Here is a 23,075-nt window from a genome sequence, read left to right on the forward strand (position 1 = left end):
AAAAGTCTGCTCTTTTCCGAATATATTCAGAGGGAGGGCATATGCATCTCAACCGAAAATAGAATCATTCAAAAGAGATAATGAAAGCCTTTCGTTTTGTTTCATAATTTTATCATATTTTTATATAAAATATAATAAATAATTTATTTTTTAAAATATAAAAATAATAATAATATTAAAAAATAATATTTTAATAATTTTTTTTTTAATTTTTATCTAAAATCATCTCATGATCTAATCTCACTATTCAAGCTATACTGTTTTATTATTATTATTATTGTCAAGCATCCCAAAAGACTTCTACCATAACAACAACATACGTAGGTGATGTATGCATTCTAATTTTTTCAAATTTAGACTTAGTTGAGCTCCGCTTAACTTCTTTATCATCGACACAAACAAATTATATACAAATAGATATATAAACTAATTACCTGAATTAATGTAATCGGTTATATTTATTTTATTATAAAAATAACTTTATATTTATAATTTAATGTCACGCATCAAACCATATCATTTTATCAATTCCCTTTTATACATATAAACATATATTTTTGTGGTTAAATTTATCGCCTTATATATATATATATATATATGTATATTTGATTGGCGTGTAAAAAATAACAAGTCTTCTCGAATTTCACATTTCCGAGGCAGGTGTACTTTCTGCAGAAGGATTCTAGTTGGATGAACAAGCTAAGACAAAAAAGAGATACAAAAGGATGATGTTTTTTTTTTTTTAGGTGAAATCAATAGGGAATAGTAAGTACTACTACTGGGCTGTGTCGAACATTCTGAAATCTTTTTTTTTTTTTTTTTAAAGGAAACATTCTGAAATCTTAACTTAGCACTTGTTTTATTCATGTATAATATACAGCCTTCGGACCAACTGTGCAAACCTTTTCCGAACTCAAAATGAGACTATAATTTATTAGATACATCATCCAGCTCACATATCTTTACCTAATCCGCATGCATACTGTTCTTATATCTATATATTTTCTTTTATTTGTGCATACCTACTGATCATAACACGACAGGGAGTAGTTTTTTCTTTTAAAATTAAATATTTGGGAAAATAAATAACTAAATTTTTTTGTGACTTTTTTTAAGTTTACAAAATATAATCCAATTAATTTATTCGATTATATTTTTAACCTTTTTAATATTTTTCAAAAAATTTATTCGATTAATTATAAATATTATGAAGACCACTTTATTTATTTATTTTTCACCAATTTTAACTCTAACTTATTTGTTTAATCAAAATAAAAAATCTCATCTCATCTCATCTCAATTCATTATTACAATTTTTTCAAATTTTCATATAAAATATAATAAACAATCTAACTTTTTAAATCTCAATACAAAATTAATATTTAAAAATTATATTATAATAATATTTTATTTATTACTATTTAAAATATCTCATCTCATCTTATTTCATTTGTATAACTAAATAAAAGTTTAGTCAACAATTTTAAGAGGTCTACAATATCCAACCAAAAGTCTTTTTTTTTAAAAAAAAAAAAAATCTAATAATCTGATAGCATATAATCCAAATCAAAAAAAATTTTTAAAAATGAGTATATTTATGTCCGGATATATCGACGAGGGTTTTCATTCCTTATGAGAAAATAAAACTTTATTTGTATTGTTTATAATTTAAGGAGTGGTCTCTCGCTCTCTAGCACTCAAACACATGGATGAATATTATTGGTTGGACATAAATATCAATTAATTTAATTGATGCATTTAAGTTTTGGTCAGCATGCAGCGTGCGATGCGTCATCTCGGTTTGGCCAGACCCAATAAAATAATGCTTTGTTTTGGGTAAAATACAAATGTCATCCACCAATTGGGAATAGTCTTGCCCTCAAACCCACCTAGCAATTGGTCCACAGAACGCCAATTAATCCCCCAATATCATTGATTCCCATTAATCGACGCCTGATGTTCACCAACGCCCATCCCATTCACCACGATCCACCCCGTCTTGTCCGCTCCCGTGCAAACTTTTCTTTTTTCTTTTACGATAATTATTTTGGAATTTTTTTTTTAAGACGAGGGATTTGAAATTTAAATTTTTTATTTAAAGAATTGAATCATATATCATTATAGTCTTGACATAGAAGATCGTCTGTTTTGATGGTCCTAACATGATTCTCGTTATTTATATATAGAATTTCACATAATTATATTTCATTTAAAAAAAAAAAAAACCTTAAGGCACATCATTATTCTTATTTTATAATTAATTAGTCAGGCGCGTTAACCCTCTTGTATCTATAATATCCCTCTCACAAGTAGAAAAACACCATTTTATTTTTAATCCTTTGAACATGTATAATTTCCTTTTCACCTAGGAAAATGTTGCCTAACTTTCTATTTTCTTAGAAGAACTCTTGATACTAGAACTGTTTTGCCTTTAAAAAGATTTTATAAAAATAAATTTATAAATTAACTTAATTTTAAGTGATATATTAAATTATAAAATTATTTTTATTATAAAATAAATCTAACTTACAAACAAAGATTAAATCACGTTAATCCTTTCCATACGCCTATGAAGTCTATACTTTATGCATATTAATCCATGTGTAATCCTCTTCCTATATACCATTAGAGATCAAATCCCCGTTGATCAATCGATTTAACTCTAGAATTTTGTCATAATTATTACACGTGCACGTACATTAACAAAACCCAAAAAAGTCAAAAAAAAAATTAATTAATTAAAAAGGTATAGAGAAATTAATTAAGTTTGGAAGGAGCATGATGATGACGAGCCTGACACCACTATCTCATCATTAATCATTTTAATCCCAAAAAGAAGCCACAATTTTCCAAGGCCGTAATTGATACCAGCAAAGGGAAACCCATGAAAACGACAGCGTAGCAATACTACCCCGCGTTCCAATTGATGGATTGACCCAGCCCAGCCATGGATTCAAAGCTTCTGGACATGCTTATACGCCAGCGTGCAAGTATAAATATTGGGTGTTGGTTCTCCTCTCTTCGCATTGGTCCGAGTTACCCAAATTTGAATCGTGAAATCCGAGAGTAATTACAGAGACCTTGGAGTTAACTCTTCCATCAATGGCCACCAAAGTGTATATTGTGTACGTATCAATTTTATTCATCTTCCTGTTTTTTGTTCCCAGATATTGATCTCTCCATAATTCACTCTGTTTCTCGCCAATATTCTTTCTGTCTTTCGCTCATAACTTGTTATCCTTTACTTTTGCTAGATTTACGGGTTGATGCTTCTATAATATTGTCTTAAACTATTGTATGAAATTGGAAACATGAATTTATTGGATCTCTTTTTTATTCTTTCTGGTTAGTAGTGGTTGTTGATTTAATAAAATTACAACCTAGACTATCTTTTCAGATTTTTATTTTTATTTTTCAATTTTCTCTTGAGCTGAAATCCAAAGAAAAAAAATTCCTGACATAAGAGGCTTTTGCTTCGGCCAGGGTTTTGCTCTTTGATTGTTTTATTCGGCGAGTCTCATGGTTTCGAAGAATCTTATTGAAATGAAACTATTTTCGATTCAGCCTTTTGTGGTATTTCTGCTTAAATTTTCTTTTTGCTTGAGAAACCAAATGAACTATAACCTTGTTGGCCTTCAAATGTAAACTGTAGGGCTGGATTCTCATATACTCTGCTCGGTGCTGAGAAATTTCTATAAGTTAAACCTTTGACCAGAAATCATTGCACATCTCATATCTGTGGTATTTTAGTTTTACTTGACAAACCCTTTAACCTCTTGTTCTACACTTGCAATACAAGATCTGAGAATGACAACGAAGGCAGGAATAGCCGAGTCAATACACTTATCTGATATTCTGATTGATAAAAAACTCTGCGATGCAATTCTTCACAACTCTAACTGTACTTTTCATTTTAATAATTTGTTTGACTGTCTGCATTGATGTGGAACCTAGTGAAGAGCAATGAAAAAGATTTCTTCTTTCCACGATAGGGTTATGAAAACATGTTTTATTTGAAGAAACTTTAAGAGTAGAATGAGTTTAGAACCATGAGTACTTTGGTAATAGGATCTGCATGACCCTAATATCTCAAATTGTTTTAATAGTTTTGCAATTGATAAAATGTAGACATTTCTTTATAATTAAAAAATTTCCAAAGTTCATGAATAGGATGTTGGCGAGCCTTGTATCTCCTCAAGACTCCATTTTTCATCTTAGGGTTACGATTAAATATGGTCTTCTATGGCCATTGCGAGCTTTTGTGCACAAGTTTTATCTTCTTTATAAGACTATGGTATTTATTGTGTCAGGCATCATGGTCGGTTAAAATGTTGAAACAATTCACATTAATTTTTTTCTTCAAGAAATTCATTTGTTTAAATAATTTGAAAAATTGAACTACTTTGGAAATATGTAAAAGAAAGACTTGTTCTGTTGCATATTGAGCCCTTCAAAAGTAATGCCTTAACCAGCTCTTGGTGTTATCAAAACTCCATATCACCACGCATTCTCATCCTTTGCACAATCCAATCCTTTCTGTGTCCCCTTCATCTTTTATGGTGCTGCAAAAACTAATTGCTAAGTCCAGATGTTTGAGCTCCTGACTCTATATCTTAGTTGATCATTATACATGGTCAAGGGCATATTGGCATGCTTACGGTAACAGTTTTATGGGCCATATGTTTACCTGAAATGCTGTGAGTTACCTGTTCCACTGTGTGGCGGGCTTCTAAGATTTGCCATTGGCCTTTTATCTGCCCAGAACTTGAGAAGGAACCTGGGAATAGTCTACACCCATGCACATACATGCAAAACTGAGAAGTTGAAGAAATTTGTTTTAGACAAATACTTCCAACTCAGCAATCCATTAGAGGTCAAAATCTGATCAAGCTGTTTTTCCCAGAGACTTGCAAATAATCACGGTTCTTTTAATTATTTGTACTCTCAATTTTTCCCTTGAACTAAAAGCAAAGTTAGTATTTTTCATCAGATGTCATGGTAAAACTCTATTCTCCAGTTTGCTACTGTAGGAACTGATTATCATACAACTCTCATAATCTATCTGTTCTATTTTTTATTTTATTTTTTTGCTGCTACAGGTACTATTCCATGTATGGACATGTAGAGAAACTAGCAGAAGAGATAAAGAAAGGGGCTGCATCTGTTGAAGGTGTTGAAGCCAAATTATGGCAGGTAAGAATGTGCATTCCTTATAGCACCTCTGCATCGCATGCCCTGCCTTCTTATGAACTACCAAGTCTAGTGTTTGGTATATTTTAGGGTATGCTACGACAGAGTATTAGTGAGCAGCAATCAATTCTAGATGAATAAATGTCCATCCTTTTGCCAGCAGAGGGGACAATTTTTTAGACTGGGTTCTGAACTTTAGACCTTGTTGGGTTATTATTAAGAGAAATTTTGGGTTTGAAACCGTGTTTTGCTAGTTTGTTACCATTCAATGTCACCGACCATGCCTTCTCAACATTTTGGGTCATTTGCAGACTGTTTGGGTGAGCTCATCTTCCAATAATTCGTCTCAGTTCTCCTGCATGCAATAATCTTTTATTTTTTTGTGCCTGCTTATATTTAAGGTTTCAGTCCTTTGATTTTTTTCTTCTTCTGTGTTCTTTTTTTTATCTTAATACCCATCTTTTGTTTACTATTTGAGCACATTTCATGTTTTGCTCAGCATTTTACAACATATATTTGTGATCAATGTCATTCAAAGTTTGGAGTCTCCCCTGCCAATTGGTACATCCAGAAATCAGAATTTTGTTTTAGTTTTGCTCACGTCCCAATTCAACAAATTCAAGGAACTGGCTGTTTTTGGTTAAGCAATGGTTTCTTGGATGGGCCATGGCTCTCAAGCATAAGCCTGAAATGGTGAAACCTTTATATTCTTGACTTAGTAAGAATTCCCTGATGGACTTTAGTGGACATGTGGAACAGGTCCCTGAGACACTGCCAGAAGAGGCACTTGGGAAGATGAGCGCACCTCCAAAGAGTGATGTGCCAATCATTACGCCCAATGAACTTGCTGACGCGGATGGGTTTGTTTTTGGCTTCCCAACAAGATTTGGAATGATGGCTGCTCAATTCAAGGCATTTCTGGATGCAACTGGTGGTTTATGGAGAACACAACAGCTTGCAGGTAAGCCAGCTGGGATCTTTTACAGCACCGGATCTCAAGGTGGTGGACAAGAGACTACTCCGTAAGTTCCACACGAATCATTAAACGAACTGAAACATCCTAAATATTCAGAATCAGGGAAAATAAATTGACTTTTCATGGATGTCTTAGGTTGACTGCAATTACTCAGCTGGTTCACCATGGGATGATTTTTGTGCCCATTGGATACACATTTGGAGCTGGCATGTTTGAAATGGAAAAAGTGAAAGGTGGAAGTCCGTATGGTGCTGGAACTTTTGCTGGGGACGGCTCAAGACAGCCATCTGAGCTTGAGTTGGAGCAAGCATTCCACCAAGGGAAGTACATTGCCGCCATCACAAAGAAACTCAAGGGCGCTGCTTAAAGTTTGAAGTTCCCAAATTAATGCCACCATAAAAGATACCCATTTGGAATCCTTTTCCATTTTTTACTCCTAGAATTTCATATTCCTATTTCTCTGTGCTTGCAAGTAAAAATAGTTCCTGTGTCGTTGATATATGCTTTGTTTGTGTGTAACACAATACAGTGGTTGTTGTTAATGGTAAAACTTTGATTGATTATCTCCTCGGTGCACAATTGCTCTTTTTTTTTTTTTTCGTTTTATGAGATTCAGCTCTAATTTATATATCTGCGGAAACCCAGTTGTTCTCAGTTTATCCATGGGCAATCTTTTGGCTTCTATTTTAGAGCATTCATAAACGATACTTGTTCTTTTGCTTTTCAGTGTTATGCCTTCTAAGACACGAATAGGGTATCTAGTTCTAGGACCCTTGTTGGCATAGATGATGCTGTAGCTGAGATATGCGGGCCTACTTTTCCGATAAGTTAGATAGTTGGGTCTTTCCTTTACCAGAAACACATTAATTTCATATCGATCACAAGCTGCAAAAATATAAAGTATACAATCCCTATAGCCCATTCCAATCATAGATATCGAAAGATTATCCTAATATTGTCATACTTGCAGGAACTGAACAAACTCATTACCAAATATCCGAATCTATTGAGATCTGTCTCATTCGAATTCGTGTTATTATTATTGATCCACAGCAACAGTACCACCACCCCATTCTTGCACTAGGTTTGGCAAGAACCTAGTGCAACAGTACCACCACCCCATTCTTGCACTTAAATATATGTTTTTTTCCCACCACAGTTTTATTTTTTTTTTTCTAGCTATCTTTTTCAAGGAACTATAACCACATATTAATCCAAGGCACTGATCTAAGACATTTCTTGTTGAATGTACTCTTCTGCATCTGACCATGCATATCCACTACTTTCTAAATCTGGCCTTTTTCCTTTATGTTATCTGCTAATAAACCTACTACGTACCTGTAGAATCTAACTCGGTAGCCCGTAACTTAGAACAATAAGCCGCCTTCAGCAACATGAAAAGAAAACAGATCACGCAGAACCTATATATCAAAATAAAAAGAATTTAAAAAAAGGAACCCATTATATATATATATATACCTATTATATATAGCTATCTGGTCAAGCTTTACGGTAATGGCGGCATGTGTTCTATTTTAAACTGTTTAGCTCAGATATTGGTTTTCGCAAGACTTATGTACTTGGGCTCCTGATTGCTTTAGAATTTGCAACTTGGTTTGGCCATTACAGACTACACCAACTTGCAATCTTATCTCATTGTGGCAAGTAGTACGTTCTTCCACTTATCTGCTGTTCTTTATCTTGTTTCATGATCTGGACGCCCATGCATGAGTTTCTTTTCTATCTGCTTAATTAAAAATGCATGCTGATCAAGACCATTTCACTTGTTTGTTCACTGCATGCACACTTAAGTACATCACTGACTCAGAGATCATTCCATTGTGGAGTACTGCAATTTGCAGTACTATTTCTATATATTTCTCAATATATTGGAAATTAAGTACCCCTTTTCTTCTATTAAAAAATGCAGTAAGCCATGCAATTATGCAGCTTGCACCAAGGATATAGTAAAGGCATACAAATTGGTTTTTCCAGCTTGGTCCTTGATATTCTTCCCAAAATTGTGGCAGTACTCCAATACTCCAGCTCAGTTATGTTTGGATGTCAAGATCACCTCAATCTATGATCTCAAACTAATTATTAATGGGAGCCACGACATTTTCAACTTCCCATAAAAAGTTAAACCCATCTCAACATACTTCTTACATTCAAACACATATCTCAACCTATTTGCATTCAAATATATCTCAATAGAATCTACAAAACACTACTATTCACAAACCAACTTAGATTATTTGAGATCACATTAGCATCCAAATGCAGCCTAATGTCGTGATTCGAGAATCGGCACACAATTAAGTGAATGAACATTGATGGCAAACATGATGTTGTGACCATAATGGGCTCTGATTGAGAACTTTGCATATGCTTAATTCTTTGGGGTACTGCATATATATATATATATAGGAAATATGGAGAGGTTTGAAAATGAGGTGAGGGTAATATTAAAATATGGAATATTCTTATATAACAAATTAAATTTTGCGCCCCGTTAGCTAGCTAGCTAGCCTTTTGTGTCACATGGCCTTGCTTGCTATCAACGAAATATATTCATATGCAATTATGTTCGGCAGTAGGTGAGAAGGACTATATACATGAAGTACTAGACGTTTCTTCTTCTTTTTCCCCCCACCCTGTACGTAATGGTGCTTGGCTGATCGACTTCAAGTTGACATGAATCAATGGTTTCAAACTGATCATCATCTAGGACTTTACCCACTTGAAGTGTGTAATTATAATATTTGGTTCTTGTATGTTCACCATGCACTTTATTTCATTCAGATTATAATAACGAGGGCCGGTACGTACCTAGCTATTATTTTATTTTTAAGTTTTCTTTTTTAGGCGTACGCGTGTGTGATTTACACATACCACGATTAATATATAAAACATTTCTCCCTTCTATATATATATATATATATATATATATGTTTGTGTGTGTGTTAGGGACTAAATTGACTAGGTTTGACCTTTTGAAAACCTATCACCAATAATAAGGGAAGAGATAAAGCTAAAAGACCATAAAGCAGAGAATAAATAAGGTAAAGAATAGATAAACTAAAAGAAGTTGGCTTAGACTTCTAAAAGGAAAAAACTTCACAAGATAAGTTGGACTCTATCACTTCAAGGAACAAAACAGATCTCTAAAAAGGAGAAGATCTCTACAAATGAAGGGAGGAGCTCTCGACAAGCTCTCTACGTATGACTTCTCTACACCTAAACTAAATTTCTCTGTTATATTAAGTAACATATGAGGCCATGAGATATTGTACGTAAAATCATTAATCATAGTGAATTTTTCATCCAAACAATTCGTAGACATAGACTTTTATACCGAACCACATAAATTTATGTGTTTCTTTTTATTTATTTTTATTTGCTTGTTTACTATTTATTTTATGGATGATGCGAAGAGCACCTTATCGATGCGTGAATCACAATCGCAAGCCGATGATAATTCTTTCCTCCGCTCTGGTCTATTAATTTATGTGAAATTTAGGCATTAAGAATATGTGTGATCATGAATACTTTGCAATTAGGAAGAGATATATAAGAGAGAGATAAAAGTGTCCAGCACAATTAAATTCAGTAACTAATTGAACGTCAGTACTGCAAATTATATATGCATTTCAAAGCTAGCTAGCGTGTAAAGAATTATGCTTTCAGGAAAAGAAAAATGCTTCCTAGACAAATAATAATTAAGCAATTTCCATGCAGGGAGAACTGATTCCACAGATAAAAGTAAATGCAGATAGTTTTGTAATTAAATTCGACTTTGGGAAGATTAAGAAAGGAATCATATATATGCAGGAACTCATGATCATGATGATTAACTTCTTAGTGAAGACAAATTATATGTGCATGTAGATGATCATGATAAAGTTATAAGCTTAATTTGTAATATCTTGGAGTCACATGACAGGCTACATTAATAGCATAAGAATTATCAACACCTAGTCGATGCTTCGATTGCTTTCGTTTTCCGTTCATTCCTAGTCATGATCATGATCAGCTTAATTAATTAACTCATGATAACTTTTAAGTTTTAATCAGCTAGCTAGCTTGTAAAGCAGTACCTAATCACAAGGCTCCTTGCCAAGGACATCTTTTGCCAACTACGTACATACGTATCAAAGTCAAGAAGTAGAGTAGCTAGCTAGGCCGTATCAAGCACTGATGATCAGCCAAGGAAAGGGGGGAAAAAAAAAAACAAACTCTTTGTGCGTTCTAGCTAGGGAGCGATCGATCATAGCTAGAATCATACATAGTTCCTAACCTAAAAGGTATAAAACTAAGAAAGGAGAAAATACAGAATTACTTTTGACCCTAAGATCGATCACTACTACAGATGTTTCATACGTTAGACGTACCCAAAATTATCAACATTGACATATACACCTTTAAATATTAATGAATTACAATCATGCTTTTATCTGTTAAAATTTGATATTGTGTGTACGTGATCATGTTACCTATTTTTCATTCATCTTAACACTCAGAACTGGATGACAAATATTGACGATAAAAATATTGAGAAATTCTATATATATAACAGTCTTACGCCACACACATTCGCTTAGTCAACATGTGATTTATCATTTTTATCCTTATATCTTAATGTTTGAATATGTATGTTTAAATAAAAGAACAAAAATAATAAATCGCATATTAATTAGATTTGCATATGTGTGTGGTACCGTAAGTCTTTCATATAGAATTTCTCAAAAATATTTTCTTTTGAGTTTTAGCTAGGCTTCTCTATAATTAGCTTCCAATGGAAACCCCTCAATGTGACCAGTCGATAGAAAGCACGAAAGTAAAGCATAACTGAGAGCACCCGCATGCATGGCCCGCACCTAATTGACATACATTTTCTAATTAATTATTTATTTTTATTTTTATTTTTATAATATGTGCGAATTTCAGTATAAAAATCAATGAAAGCTGGAGGAGGAGGAGTACTGGTAGCTTGTGGGGGCGGCCTCTGCAGGCTACCACTAACATAATATTCCCAAACACATAAACAAATGAAAAGTGAGATTTCCAATCAGATGACATATCCCCACACTCACTCCTATTCTATAATTCAATTATTCCTTCACATTTTTCTCCTTATCTTAAATTAAAAGGGCATATATGCAGAAGTAGTGCCAGCTGATCTATTGATAATTAAGAGCAAAAGCTCGATCATATTTTCTCCTCTAATAACAACAAATCTTTCTCTAATTAAAATTAAATTAGACTTGCAACTTTCCCTAAACTCAGCAGCCTTTGATGATCATCATCTTATTCAATTCCTAAATTACCATGCATGCGACCTTAGCATAATTCTTCAATTATTACAAACAATTAGTATGTTTCCAGTACTGGTCCCAATATTGGCCACACCTGCATCATTTTGCCAGTAGCTGGCCCAACAATGGCGCGTCCTTTGAAGAGTCGTTTACTTTTCTTTCTCTTTCGCCAATTTTTTTTTTTTCCCGAAATTCAAAGCCAACACAAATTACTAGTTCGTACAATAATGTGGGCTTTCTGTGTCTTCGATCTGCTCTTTATCTTTGATCTTTATCAGCGATCCCAACTTGGCTATCTAGGGTTTTGATTAGATATTTATAAACTATGAAAGTTACAGATCAGAGAATAGGTTGCCTTAGTTTTGACCATTTCTCTTTGCTCTATCTGAAAGTTCCTCCGAATGTTGGCGTCCAGAAATCGACTGTGGTCTCGTGAGTCACAGGGAATGTACTTGATACCGGTACCAAACATAGTCCTCGGCTTCTAAGATCTTGTTTTGGTCCTTCAGGATCCAGCTTAGATTTGTCAGAATTCTGCGACAAGGAAAAGCAAAACCCCTTGCTTGTTATATATAGAGGCAAAAAATCGTAACATTTCAAATGAACAAAAATAATAATTAAACTGATGACTGTCATTGGATTTATAAACTACCGGGATGGGGAATATAGTACTGTAGTACCTGCTGGTGCTGCATGGGAGCTCCATTTTTCATGTAAGGTGTGCTTAAGGCCTGATTATTTAAAATATAGACATTAGTCAGAAACGCTAATTGATACTCTGGTCTATAAGGGATACTGATCATGAACTTGGTTTCTCATTAATTATGATTATTATAATATCATTCTGACAATGTAAAAAGGTGCATGCTTTCTGGGACTTACAGTAACTTGTTCATGGAGGAACTTGATGTATTCAATGGCTTCAGAAAGCACTGAGGCTGTATCAGTCTGACACAATATAACATCACTTAAGATCTACCAAAGTAAAGCTCTTTCCATGTATTCAGAATGAAAATGATCACCCACTCTATTCTTTGTGAAAGTAATTAAAGGATCAGATTGATATTTGATCAATTCTTCAGAATTAAGCCTACCTTTCCGAAAGGCGATACCAATTGTTGGAGTGCAGTGATTCTGTCCCCCATCTTCTCTTTCCTCACCTATGATCAAAGCTAAGAATTTTCATCTATTTCTATGAAATATAATTAAGATAAAATACCCAAAAGCTTAAAGCGGCTTCCTATTTTCAAAAGGCTTATTGCACTTATTGTACCTTAAAAGCAGGTAAAGGCGACGGCGTTTCATTCCGAGGCCTTTTAGATGTAGCTTCGCTGCCACTTTTCTTCCCCACCGTGGCCGAATCCCGAACTTCGGATATATTGATCTGCTAAGCATTAATGGAGGAGATATGAATTACTTTTGCAAACCCAATACTGGAAGCCCTACTAATGAATACACCAACGTTTCCTTTCTCAATGACCATATATATTCTTACCTTTGGTTTTTCATCAAAGTTTGGTGGGGGAAACTGCGGTTGCAGCGAGGGGAAAAAGCCCGGCCGAACATCCTTCATGGCCGCTTCAGACGCATTCCAAAACGCGGCGTTGTTGGAGAAATGCAATTGGCTATGGGGTGGGTGTTTTGGGGGTGACGTTCTCAAAAACTGAGGAAGCTTAGGCGACCAAGAAGCAGGCAATAATTGATCAGTAGAATTCACGCCATAGTTGGCCGGATACGGAAAATTCATCGGCCTATTTTCAAGTGAATTTGGCTGTACTTGATGAGGCTGATTATCCGGTCCCAATAGCCCTTGCAGTATAGTTGAAGGGCTTCCATACAGAGCTGAATCCATATGGAAACTCGTAGGCAAGCCCTGGCAAGTGACAGTACTATCCCCGGAACTGTATTGAGGGCTAAATGGGGGTTGATCTAAAGAAAAACCACGATTAATTTGCTTAAACTCGTTCGCTGAGGACTCGCTCCCACTCATTCCAGAAAACAATCTTTCCCTCCATTGAGCTTGAGAAGATCCCATCCCAGTTTCTTGCTGAAAGTTGTTGCTTGAGTTCAAGTTTTCTTGAAGCATCGAACGGAAACCGCTATCAGCCTTTTCACCAGTACGACTGCCCAAATATTAACGATGTAACAAAGCTTGATCGTGATCTTAACTAATGCTAGAAACAAATTTCTCGATTTCACATATTATTTTCCACCCAAAGAAAAAAACATATTAAAAAACGATATGAAAGATTGATTGCTTTTGTAGGGTTTTAGACATGAAATAGCTTAATTAATTTCTTATTCCGCACTTACAGTAAAGCTTGGTTCCAATCCATGGCTTGAGTTGAGAGGCCTAAACCCATCATATGCAAGTTGGGATCACCGCCACCAACTGAATCATGTCCTTGCAGCTTCTGGGTGTCCTGGAAAACCACTGAACTGCCGGAGACCGACATAGAATCCACAGCAGTACTCCTTGCTTTGATTTCCGCCATATCAGGTGGCCATCCAAAGCTCCCTAGATTATTGAGTCCCGAAGAAGAAGAAGACGTCCCGCTTTCGAACCTGCTTCTTGATGATTCCCACCAGTTTCCACTTGTATTGTACTCATCCGCCATGGTCACAAATTAAGCTCAATCGACTGCTTCTTTATTTATGCTATAGATTCTCTCTTCTCCAGCTGTCTCTGGCTATGGCTTCAGATTCTCCGACCTCTTCGTCTTCGTTGTTCGATCGGTTTCTTTGAGCTTGTTATGGTTTCATAAAATGAATGAAAACGGTTCGCAGCATCGCGGTATTTATACATACGATAAACCTAATATTTGTGTATGAATGAAAGCGGTAACCGGAATGTGGTTGACATTGAAGCTGGGATAGTATTGATTGGACAAGGAGATCATTTTGGAATTGAATTTCATTTCTTTAATTTAACTTAATAGTTACTTTTTATATCCCTTTTTTTTTCTAATTCATTTTTTTTTTTTGGAGTATATATTTCTTTTAATTCCACAAATTATAATTGAAAATATATAACGTCGTCGTTCTATATTCCCAGCCAGGTTGTGCTCCACAGAAGAGCGGTGTCACTTTGCCAATCTAGGAGCTCGATCGACACAAGGGTATGCTAGCTACGGATCAAGACCGGCCATTAAAAGATATTCTGATTTTCTCCCACTAATCTGCCATATTATATAAATATATATATGCTTTAGAATTCATTTACTAGACATGCATTAAATTAGCACGATGGCCGGCACATATAAGAGTTTGTTACACTACTCATGTTACTTGCATAATAAACGATGATTAAAAAAAAAAATAGTTGCCAAAAGCTTTGTTTATCCTATATTAATCACCTGGTCTTTGAGATTTAAAAAAATAATAATAATAATTAAAAGAGACGGTCACAATATGCAGATCTCATAATAATATTACTTGTAAAAAAATATATATGCAGAAGTAATTATCTGAGTCCGTCGAGCATAATCTATCAGAATTGACTTTGCCTCATTTAAGTGATACTGCGTGACTTATTTTGGAACAGAACGTAAATACTAGTATCAATGAAGAAGGCTTTTCTAACCAGCAGGCCGATCTACGTACAACAACAACATTCTCCATCATTACTGGATTTTGTGTAAAACGACGGAGTGACGTACGTCTTAGATAAACAAGAGATCAAACACTGTATATGTATGTATGTATATATATATATATATGTATAGGTTCCTAACAAAACATGTCATGTGGGTTAGAAACCAGACATGCGATGTGCTTCAACTTGTAGATCACGCCTAATCATGAGGTGTATTCCATAAGTTTGCTTCAATATTCCCGAATGACATAAAATTATATCACCATTTTAATGATAAGATTTACCACAACTAAATATATGATTCAATTTCATCATTTAAACTTTTGTGACACTTGATCATGAAATACATTACAAGCTACCCACAAATATAGTAGTAGTTATAGATCGAGTTAGCTTGCCTTGCGATCGACTTGTTTTTCTTAATTAGGTGATAGGTTTATTTGATGATCTTATTCTTAAATAATGATCAGGCCAGCCATGGTATTTTACAAGAATTCCTAAATTAATGCATTAAGGTTTTTAATTTCTAATATATATATATGTTTTTAGAAATATATATGATGTCTTAATTTCTTCTTTGATCCATTGAAAAGATCTTCCAGGTGGCCACCTCAACCATCACACCAATCTTAACAAAATGGGATAACCTGAAGCTGGCAGTTGACATTAACTCTCAACTGATCGGCACATAAAAAATAAAATATATATATATATATATATAGTGGGAGGGTCAAATATGTCGTACCAATTAATTAAGGTCATTGTAACTTACGTAAATTTTGACGTGGGAATAAAACCTTCCTCGAAAAGACTGCCATTTGAGCAAATCTGTTGGTCATGAACATTGTCTCAAGTTTTGTTTTTATTCAGCTGACTAATTAATGACACTTTAGGAAAGAGTTTTTCTAATTCAAACGCATTAATTAATCCTTAGTATTAATTGAAAACTAATTTGGAATTGATCAATGTTAATTTGGGTCAAATATAAGTTGATAATTATTTTCTGTCTGAGAATAAATAACTCGCGAGGTCCGCAACTTTGTTCATATCCCTTTCCCTTCCCCCTACTAATACATATATATATATATATATATATATACACATGACGTACGACGGCCGGGGTACTTCGATGCCTAATTGCATTATTTCTTCTAGTACTGCTTTTATATGTACGGATAACAATGTAATTAAGCTTAATTTAGAGAGAAGAACCAAGTCAAGATTAAGGTTAAAAACCTGCAAAATTTTGGGATATATATCGAACAGTACTTAACAAGATCTCCACACAAAACGTTTTTGTTGTTTGTTTTGAGTTTTAACCTGATCGATCGTCTTTTGTACGTACCATGTTATTGGGTTGGTTTTCCACGCTTTTTATTTTCATGCATGTTTTCCTTGGGACTAGTTGCTCTGGTTATCTAGAAAGAAAGGAAAACAATCTTATTTATTTATTTATCTATTTATTTTTAAGAAAAACAATTATCATTAATTAATTTATCAAAAAAATTTACATCAATCAATAATTAGATATATTTTGAAATATTTTTATATTAAATATGATATCATAAATTAAAATAATATAGTTAGACCCCAACCGGGGCACTATTTAAAGGAACACAATATTATATAAATTAAGGGATGGTAGCAAGTTTTTAATATTTTTGACTATGGCGTCATGCTTATTAACATTACGACTTTTCTGAAAAAATGGGTCAACGAATAGGGTCCACACGGCGTGCACGCGTGCGACGACACATGGGATCCACTTCTTTCCAGCCTCCCCCCCCCTAAGAGTCAGAGCCCCGAAAGTGACTGATTATTGCATATTCTCCGTCCTAATCATTTGGCATTTCGGCCTACCCTTGCATCTACGCGTACCCACCCACCGGCCACCAGTACACCATCTTCCAATTCACTTCATCATCTTCATTCTCCTATGATTTTTTTCCTCAAAACTTTCAGGCATTTTTAATATTTTTACGACGAACCTCTGGCATGTTTTAGGTGACTGAGAGTCTGAGAGAGGTCAAAGTCGTTTTTATTCCCAAAAAAAAATTTCCCAAACGAAGCTGCATGACAAGTGAAGGGGTCAAACTAGAGTACTAGAAATTCCTAGCTACTTCAAGAAACTGTCATTGAATGAATTATATATGATTATGCTCCATCCGCCAATTCTTTATAAGAGTTTCTTGTTTTGGTACTTCAAGCTGTCATTTGAAAGCCAATTGGTTAAGAGGCTAAGGAATGGGACTATGTTTGAAGTCATAGCTAGCTCGATTCAATGAGAATATTCTTACAATTAAACACATATATACGTATCGTGAAGTGTGAACAAAAAATTTGCACTCCAAACATAAATGACAAAACCCTATATTTGCTTTTCATCATGTATATGGAAGTGGACTCTTACTAACTTGACAGTGATCCAAAAAAAAAAAACTCACAGCAATTAACTCAATATATAGTTCACTACTTTAACAGGAAATACCGCAAATTGCGGCTTGTATTTTGGCCGGGGCATGTTTGTGGTTTATCCCGGCCCCCTCGGACATGTCTATTGTACCGACATTTTAATTGCTCCAAGGATATATATTATACAGATTAAAAATATTTTTCACCTTTCATATTTTAACATGCGTTTTAAATTTTACAATATATTATAATATCCATGATAATTATGAATAAATGTTATTTAACTACTTGAAAAAAAAAATTATATTTTGTACCTTAGAATTAATATCACTGTTTTTCAATTTAGATACAAAGATGAGATGATTTCATATGAAAGTTGAAAATTAAATAAAATATTATTAGAATATTATTTTTTCTTTTTTGAGATTTAAAAAAATTGAATTGTTTATTATATTTTATGTGAAAATTTAAAAAAATTGTAATGATGAGATGAAACATTTTCACTATCCAAACGGCTGATGAATGTTTTGAGGTGTAGATTCAAATTTCACCTAATTTACTGATCATTGTTCATGGTTAATTTAGGGCAGGGTGAAGAAAAGATCAACAAATTCTGCATTCAATGAATTAAGTTTATCCATAAACCAAACTCGCTAGTTGTTCTCGACTATGAATCCATGATTATATATAATGGTGTGTAAAATATATAGTAAAATGTAAAAAGACCTGTACTGCTGGAGTAAATAATTACATGCATGCACCAAGATGAAGCTGGAATTCATGAAAATAACGGTGATCAATACATTTTGGTTGCTTCAACCAGTTTGTCAGTCATGAGTACTGATCACAAATCTCCCATAAATATTATATATAATTTATAGTCAAGGAAAAAAGTAAAAATAAATAACTGAAGTAGTCATTTTTCCTTGGCCAATGTTTTTTAAACATGTTTGGACAAGTATTAACAATCATGATCATATAGGTATATAGTGGGATATGATGTCATACTGATGTGAGCTTGATGTGTGCGTCCTGGCAAGGTGAAAAGACTAAGCTTTGCTAAATCAAATTAATTGTATATATATATATACACGTATAGACACAAAGTAGTGACCTTCCCTCCCTCCATTTCAGAGAGACAGAAAAGGGGGGCGGGGGGACAAAGGACAATCCACACGAGTGAATGAAGAATCATGAGTAAGAAACACTATGTAGTACAAGCTGACCCTTAAGCAGCAGCTGGGACGTTTCGAGTCACATTGATTGAAACAGGGAACGAATACAAAGCACATGCCAGGATGTTTGGTTTGTGCAGCTTGGTTTTGTTGGTACGTCAGCTTATTTGATAACCCAATTTGACAAGGATGGATTATGATTTTTTAAGAGATTTTCAATGAGGCTCGAGCTATACAGTGTAGACTTGGCCAGTAGGCAAAAAATATAAGACAAAAAATTTGCTCGACAGGTAGTTCTAGTGAAACTCAGATGGAGAGAAACTTAATCAGAGAATTTACTCGAGTCTCACTCGACAGGTAATTCAAACAAATATCTGATAAAGATCTCACTCAAGATATGCTGGACATTTTGTTAGAGTAAATAACATAAAAAAATTAAAATTAAAATTTTTGTCACGTGACACTTTAAATATGTACTTAATAAACAGTTTAGTACGTCTCTATTGTTCTCAATCATGAAATTTCACTTCAAAACGTATTTTGTGGTTTCTTAATTAGTATAATAAAATTTTTTACAATTCTATAGATATAAATAAGTCGTCGAATCACATTAATTTTATATGGCGTGATTAATGCATTTGTATTTATTATACTTTATCTGTCATCGTGTTTTCACAACACAGGAGCCTCTGTGTATTCAGCTCCGGCCACGTGTTTTCTCCAATCCAACAACATATGTGCCAGATATTTTGCATGTTACTTTTTCAATTTCTTGTTCACATTATTTGTTTTAAGTCAACCAGAGAAAAGATAAAAGAGTGAAACACGCACCGCTGACTATGCCCTCCTTTCATAATCATGGGTAGGTTTACCTCGCAAACACATTCACCAAACACACACATATTCTCTCTCTCTCTCTCTCTCTCTGGATTGACTCGTTGGGTTTTATTACTATATAAATATCACCGTCAGAAAAACACTAGCTTAATCTAATGAGATCGAGACTCCGATGTGACTCTCTATCTCTCTCTCTTAAGTAGATGATGAACTTGCTGGGATTTAATCCTAAATGATATGTCAGAACACACTAGCAGAGTCTTAATTTGCTTGATGTGATGGATTGTTGTAGTGATCATGATCACCCACTGGGGCCATGCATTCGCTGAAGTCATAAGTCAATCTAGTTAAAAATATTTAAGAGATCGAAGTCAACTGATATAATTTTGAGCCTGACTTCTGAACCTGCCGATCCAGCAAAATTGAATGGTCTAGCTCAATTGGTTTTGACTATATATATATATGAATCTAATGAACTGTCAACGTTTACGGAAAATAATAATGCAACTCCTTATTCTTCTATTTTCCTTTTCTTTTCTGGGGTTAATTTATAATTCAGTGCTCTAATTCTTGCATGGATGAATCTGGCTATATATACATATTTATATATATTATATATACAAACCTTATAATCAACGTTCAGTTGGTATCAAAATCAGATTTCTCTTTGCATCATTAATGTATATTTGAGTTAAAGTCCTCCGGCCTGTAGTACTCTCTCATTCCATCGCCGGCCAAGATATAAGTGGCCCTTGAAATTATTGGTGATTAATGTGAACAAATTAGCTCATGCGCGCCATACGTATTGTGTGAACCATATATACAAGACATGAGTACTAGTACTGCCTGAGTTGCATTATTTGAAACTTGTTGCGAATCATGGTCATCTTTTCTCACAAAGATCACTTCATTGCAAAAAATAGTCGTACGTATTTGCTACTAATTTATCTGTGATGATTAAAAAATTACCCATTTCAAATACTTAATTTTCACATGAAAAAAACATTATTGCTAAAAGAAATTATAAAAAAAAGGGCCTTATATATATATATATATATATATATATATATACATATATATTCACACACGTACACACCTACCAGCTAGCACCCTTTCGAGGATGCATGTATGTATGGCATAAAATTTATGAAATCTTGATGTCACAAATAGTACTAAACCCATTATCAACGATATTTTTATTGTCACACATATAGACAAAATTGTGATATAGTATGTCCATTAGCGATGATTTTTATCATTGCTAATGATACTTGTGATGTTGAAGACAGCACTTGCAAAAATCGCCCTAATTGTAGATTTTTTTTTAATACGTTTTCGAACCTATAAGATCATCTTAATAAATATAATTAATGCGGACTTCAGAATTTTAAAGATCTTAGACGCTTTAATATTTTTTATTTGACTCCTTATCATTTTCCCTCTACATTTAATTTATTGCAATTAGAAATGGAAAAAAAAAAAGGGTCACGTTAATCAATATTTTCTTAATTACAGGACAAGTTAAGAAAACATGCTACTCTCAATTAGGGGCAGCTCAATGCTTGGGCAATTTACTTAAGATCGATCCTTAATTAAGTTGGGTACTATTTCTTCATCCTCGATTGTATTTTATGGCCTTAATTATTAGGTTCTTTTATATATATATATAAATCATCATTTATTTCAAAAGTTTAAGCGGAAGGAAAAAGTTAGATTTAATCACCTCTACTTTGATACCATATAAAATTGATCACCATTTTTTCAAAAATTTAAGTTAATGAGAAGATGTAGATTTAATATTTTATATTTATGTTAACACTTTATAATTATATACATGTATATAGAATTTATTTTGACATAGACATGACTTTCACATTAAAAAAGAAAGACATAGTTTTTTGGATTTCACTTCCAGTTCCAAATATTGTGTGTAGAATAATGATAGGTTTACTACTTCCTACCACTCATTTATTATTATTTTTATTTTTTATAATATTTTCTTTTTACTTAATGGTTAAGGAAGTGACTATTAATGAAGTTATATATTTCTTTAATTTTTTCTTAATGATTAAAAATGTTAAAAAAATACTTAAAATAAAATAATTAAAAAAAATAAAAATTTCAAATAAGTAAACTATAGAATAGTAAAGAGATAGTAGGAGAATAGTAAGTCTAGTCTATTATTATCCTTGCGTATATATAAGCCGTGTGATCCGATCATTTAACTACATTGGATCTATATATTATGTTTATATCTATATAGATGTAAACATAAAAATTATTGAGAACGATCTCAATCGGTATTTTGCCGCTCTCTTGAAAAAAAACAAATAGAAATAAATATAATAATAATAATTTAATATGTCATGGCCGTTGGGCCCCCGTACTCATCTGATAGTCCTCTAAAATCCAACTAAGACTTCCACTTTGGTGATGAGCGCGACAAATACGTATAATATCCTATGGTCTTAAGACAATGTGCACTAACTTTTATAAAGTTGGGCTCCCTAAAGGAACGAGGTAACTTCTAACAACTATATATAAATAATTCATACAGATCATTAAAGTATATATCATGGAGACGTACACGTATGATCATCCATCCCATATAATATATATAGTTTCTTTTTCTAGTAAGATCCACGAATGGTCCATAGACAACTTGGCAATATTATGTTTTTCTCTTGTTAATTTATATATAATTATTTCAGATTATATACATTAATAATTTTTCACATTTTAATATACCTTAAGCAAATTAACGTACTAAAATCCTTTAAATTGTACGTACACACATAAAATCACGAGTACCAATAAATAAATATATCATATATATATATATATACTTAATTTTCATTGACTTAATTTATTGGAAAATTTGCCGTTTGAAATTTGGTATTGGGATTTCAACCATAAAAGGAGGAGAAAGCTTAGCTCTTATTTCAAAAGGATGATGATAAGAAACTAAACAAATTGACTAGTGGGCATGTGTCATGTCACTCGAATTCAGTCTCCCCCCACCCTGGTGGGTTGACATGGATCTTGACCCTCTTGGATGAAACATTCCTGATCAGGGCCCCCCGCCACCCCACGCCACCTATCAAAACCTTGTTTTAATCTTACATTATTTGAAGACTTTTGTTGAAATTAATTTATAATATTAACATTTCTTGTCTGCTAGCTTATGCATGCTTTCTTGAAAAATCAAAACAATTATATTAATCTATTTTATATATATCTTGGACTTTGTCCTCTCTGATCTGCCCTATAAAGTGAGAAATAGCCAGTACTCAAGCCTAACTTTCAACATGATATTTGCAAAAAGTATATTATCATGAACTTAATTGATTCCTCCAATGTTCAGTTGTCTCTCTCTTTTTTTTTTTTTTTTTTTTGGTTTTGTTATTAAATATTATCATTTATATTCCCATTGGCCATCTTTGCCATAATCACTAAGCTGTTGGCGACAATTTTTTAACATTTACGTACTTTGGGTCAGAACATGAGCCATGTGTCACGGACTTAGAATTTCTTCACTCGACCCGTGCGGCCTTAGGAGGTTTTCTCTCCCACAA

The 23,075-nt window shown here is 33.5% G+C and overlaps 2 protein-coding genes across 4 annotated transcripts; one reads left to right on the forward strand and one right to left on the reverse strand.

Moving 5' to 3' along the window:
* Positions 1-2,920: 2,920 nt before the first annotated feature.
* Positions 2,921-6,729, forward strand: LOC122281933 (NAD(P)H dehydrogenase (quinone) FQR1). 2 transcript variants are annotated; one of them, XM_043093809.1, is made up of 5 exons: positions 2,921-3,125; positions 4,763-4,873; positions 5,100-5,193; positions 5,950-6,212; positions 6,302-6,729. In XM_043093809.1, exons 3-5 carry the CDS (start codon positions 5,110-5,112, stop codon positions 6,531-6,533), a joined length of 579 nt encoding a protein of 192 aa, XP_042949743.1. In that variant the 5' UTR covers positions 2,921-3,125; positions 4,763-4,873; positions 5,100-5,109; the 3' UTR covers positions 6,534-6,729. The 2 variants fall into 2 exon arrangements, with proteins under 2 accessions (XP_042949743.1, XP_042949742.1); XM_043093808.1 differs by lacking the exon at positions 4,763-4,873 and having other exon boundaries at positions 2,927-3,125.
* A 4,593-nt stretch (positions 6,730-11,322) lies between these two features.
* LOC122280614 (transcription factor bHLH123-like) lies at positions 11,323-14,386 on the reverse strand. 2 transcript variants are annotated; one of them, XM_043091582.1, is made up of 7 exons: positions 13,795-14,386; positions 12,977-13,604; positions 12,755-12,868; positions 12,576-12,641; positions 12,364-12,429; positions 12,162-12,212; positions 11,323-12,015 (listed from the first exon to the last, which is right to left on the reverse strand). In XM_043091582.1, the coding sequence occupies exons 1-7, from the start codon at positions 14,097-14,099 to the stop codon at positions 11,863-11,865; spliced, it is 1,383 nt and encodes a 460-aa protein (XP_042947516.1). In that variant the 5' UTR covers positions 14,100-14,386; the 3' UTR covers positions 11,323-11,862. The 2 variants fall into 2 exon arrangements, with proteins under 2 accessions (XP_042947516.1, XP_042947517.1); XM_043091583.1 differs by having other exon boundaries at positions 12,755-12,865; positions 13,795-14,384.
* Positions 14,387-23,075: the final 8,689 nt, after the last annotated feature.

The sequence above is a fragment of the Carya illinoinensis genome, chromosome 11 (assembly GCF_018687715.1).
Source record: "Carya illinoinensis cultivar Pawnee chromosome 11, C.illinoinensisPawnee_v1, whole genome shotgun sequence".
NCBI lineage: Eukaryota > Viridiplantae > Streptophyta > Magnoliopsida > Fagales > Juglandaceae > Carya > Carya illinoinensis.

Bases quoted from the DNA above. Each gene is read 5' to 3' on its own strand.
- LOC122281933 (XM_043093808.1), top strand. From the start codon at position 3,103: ATGGCCACCAAAGTGTATATTGT. The intron at 3,126-5,099 runs GTACGTATCAAT...TTGCTGCTACAG, and splicing joins GCCACCAAAGTGTATATTGT to GTACTATTCCATGTATGGAC. The intron at 5,194-5,949 runs GTAAGAATGTGC...CATGTGGAACAG, and splicing joins TTGAAGCCAAATTATGGCAG to GTCCCTGAGACACTGCCAGA.
- LOC122280614 (XM_043091582.1), bottom strand. From the start codon at position 14,099: ATGGCGGATGAGTACAATACAAGTGGAAACTGGTGGGAATCATCAAGA. The intron at 12,642-12,754 runs GTACAATAAGTG...CTTTGATCATAG, and splicing joins CGCCTTTACCTGCTTTTAAG to GTGAGGAAAGAGAAGATGGG. The intron at 12,430-12,575 runs GTAGGCTTAATT...ATATTGTGTCAG, and splicing joins TGGTATCGCCTTTCGGAAAG to ACTGATACAGCCTCAGTGCT.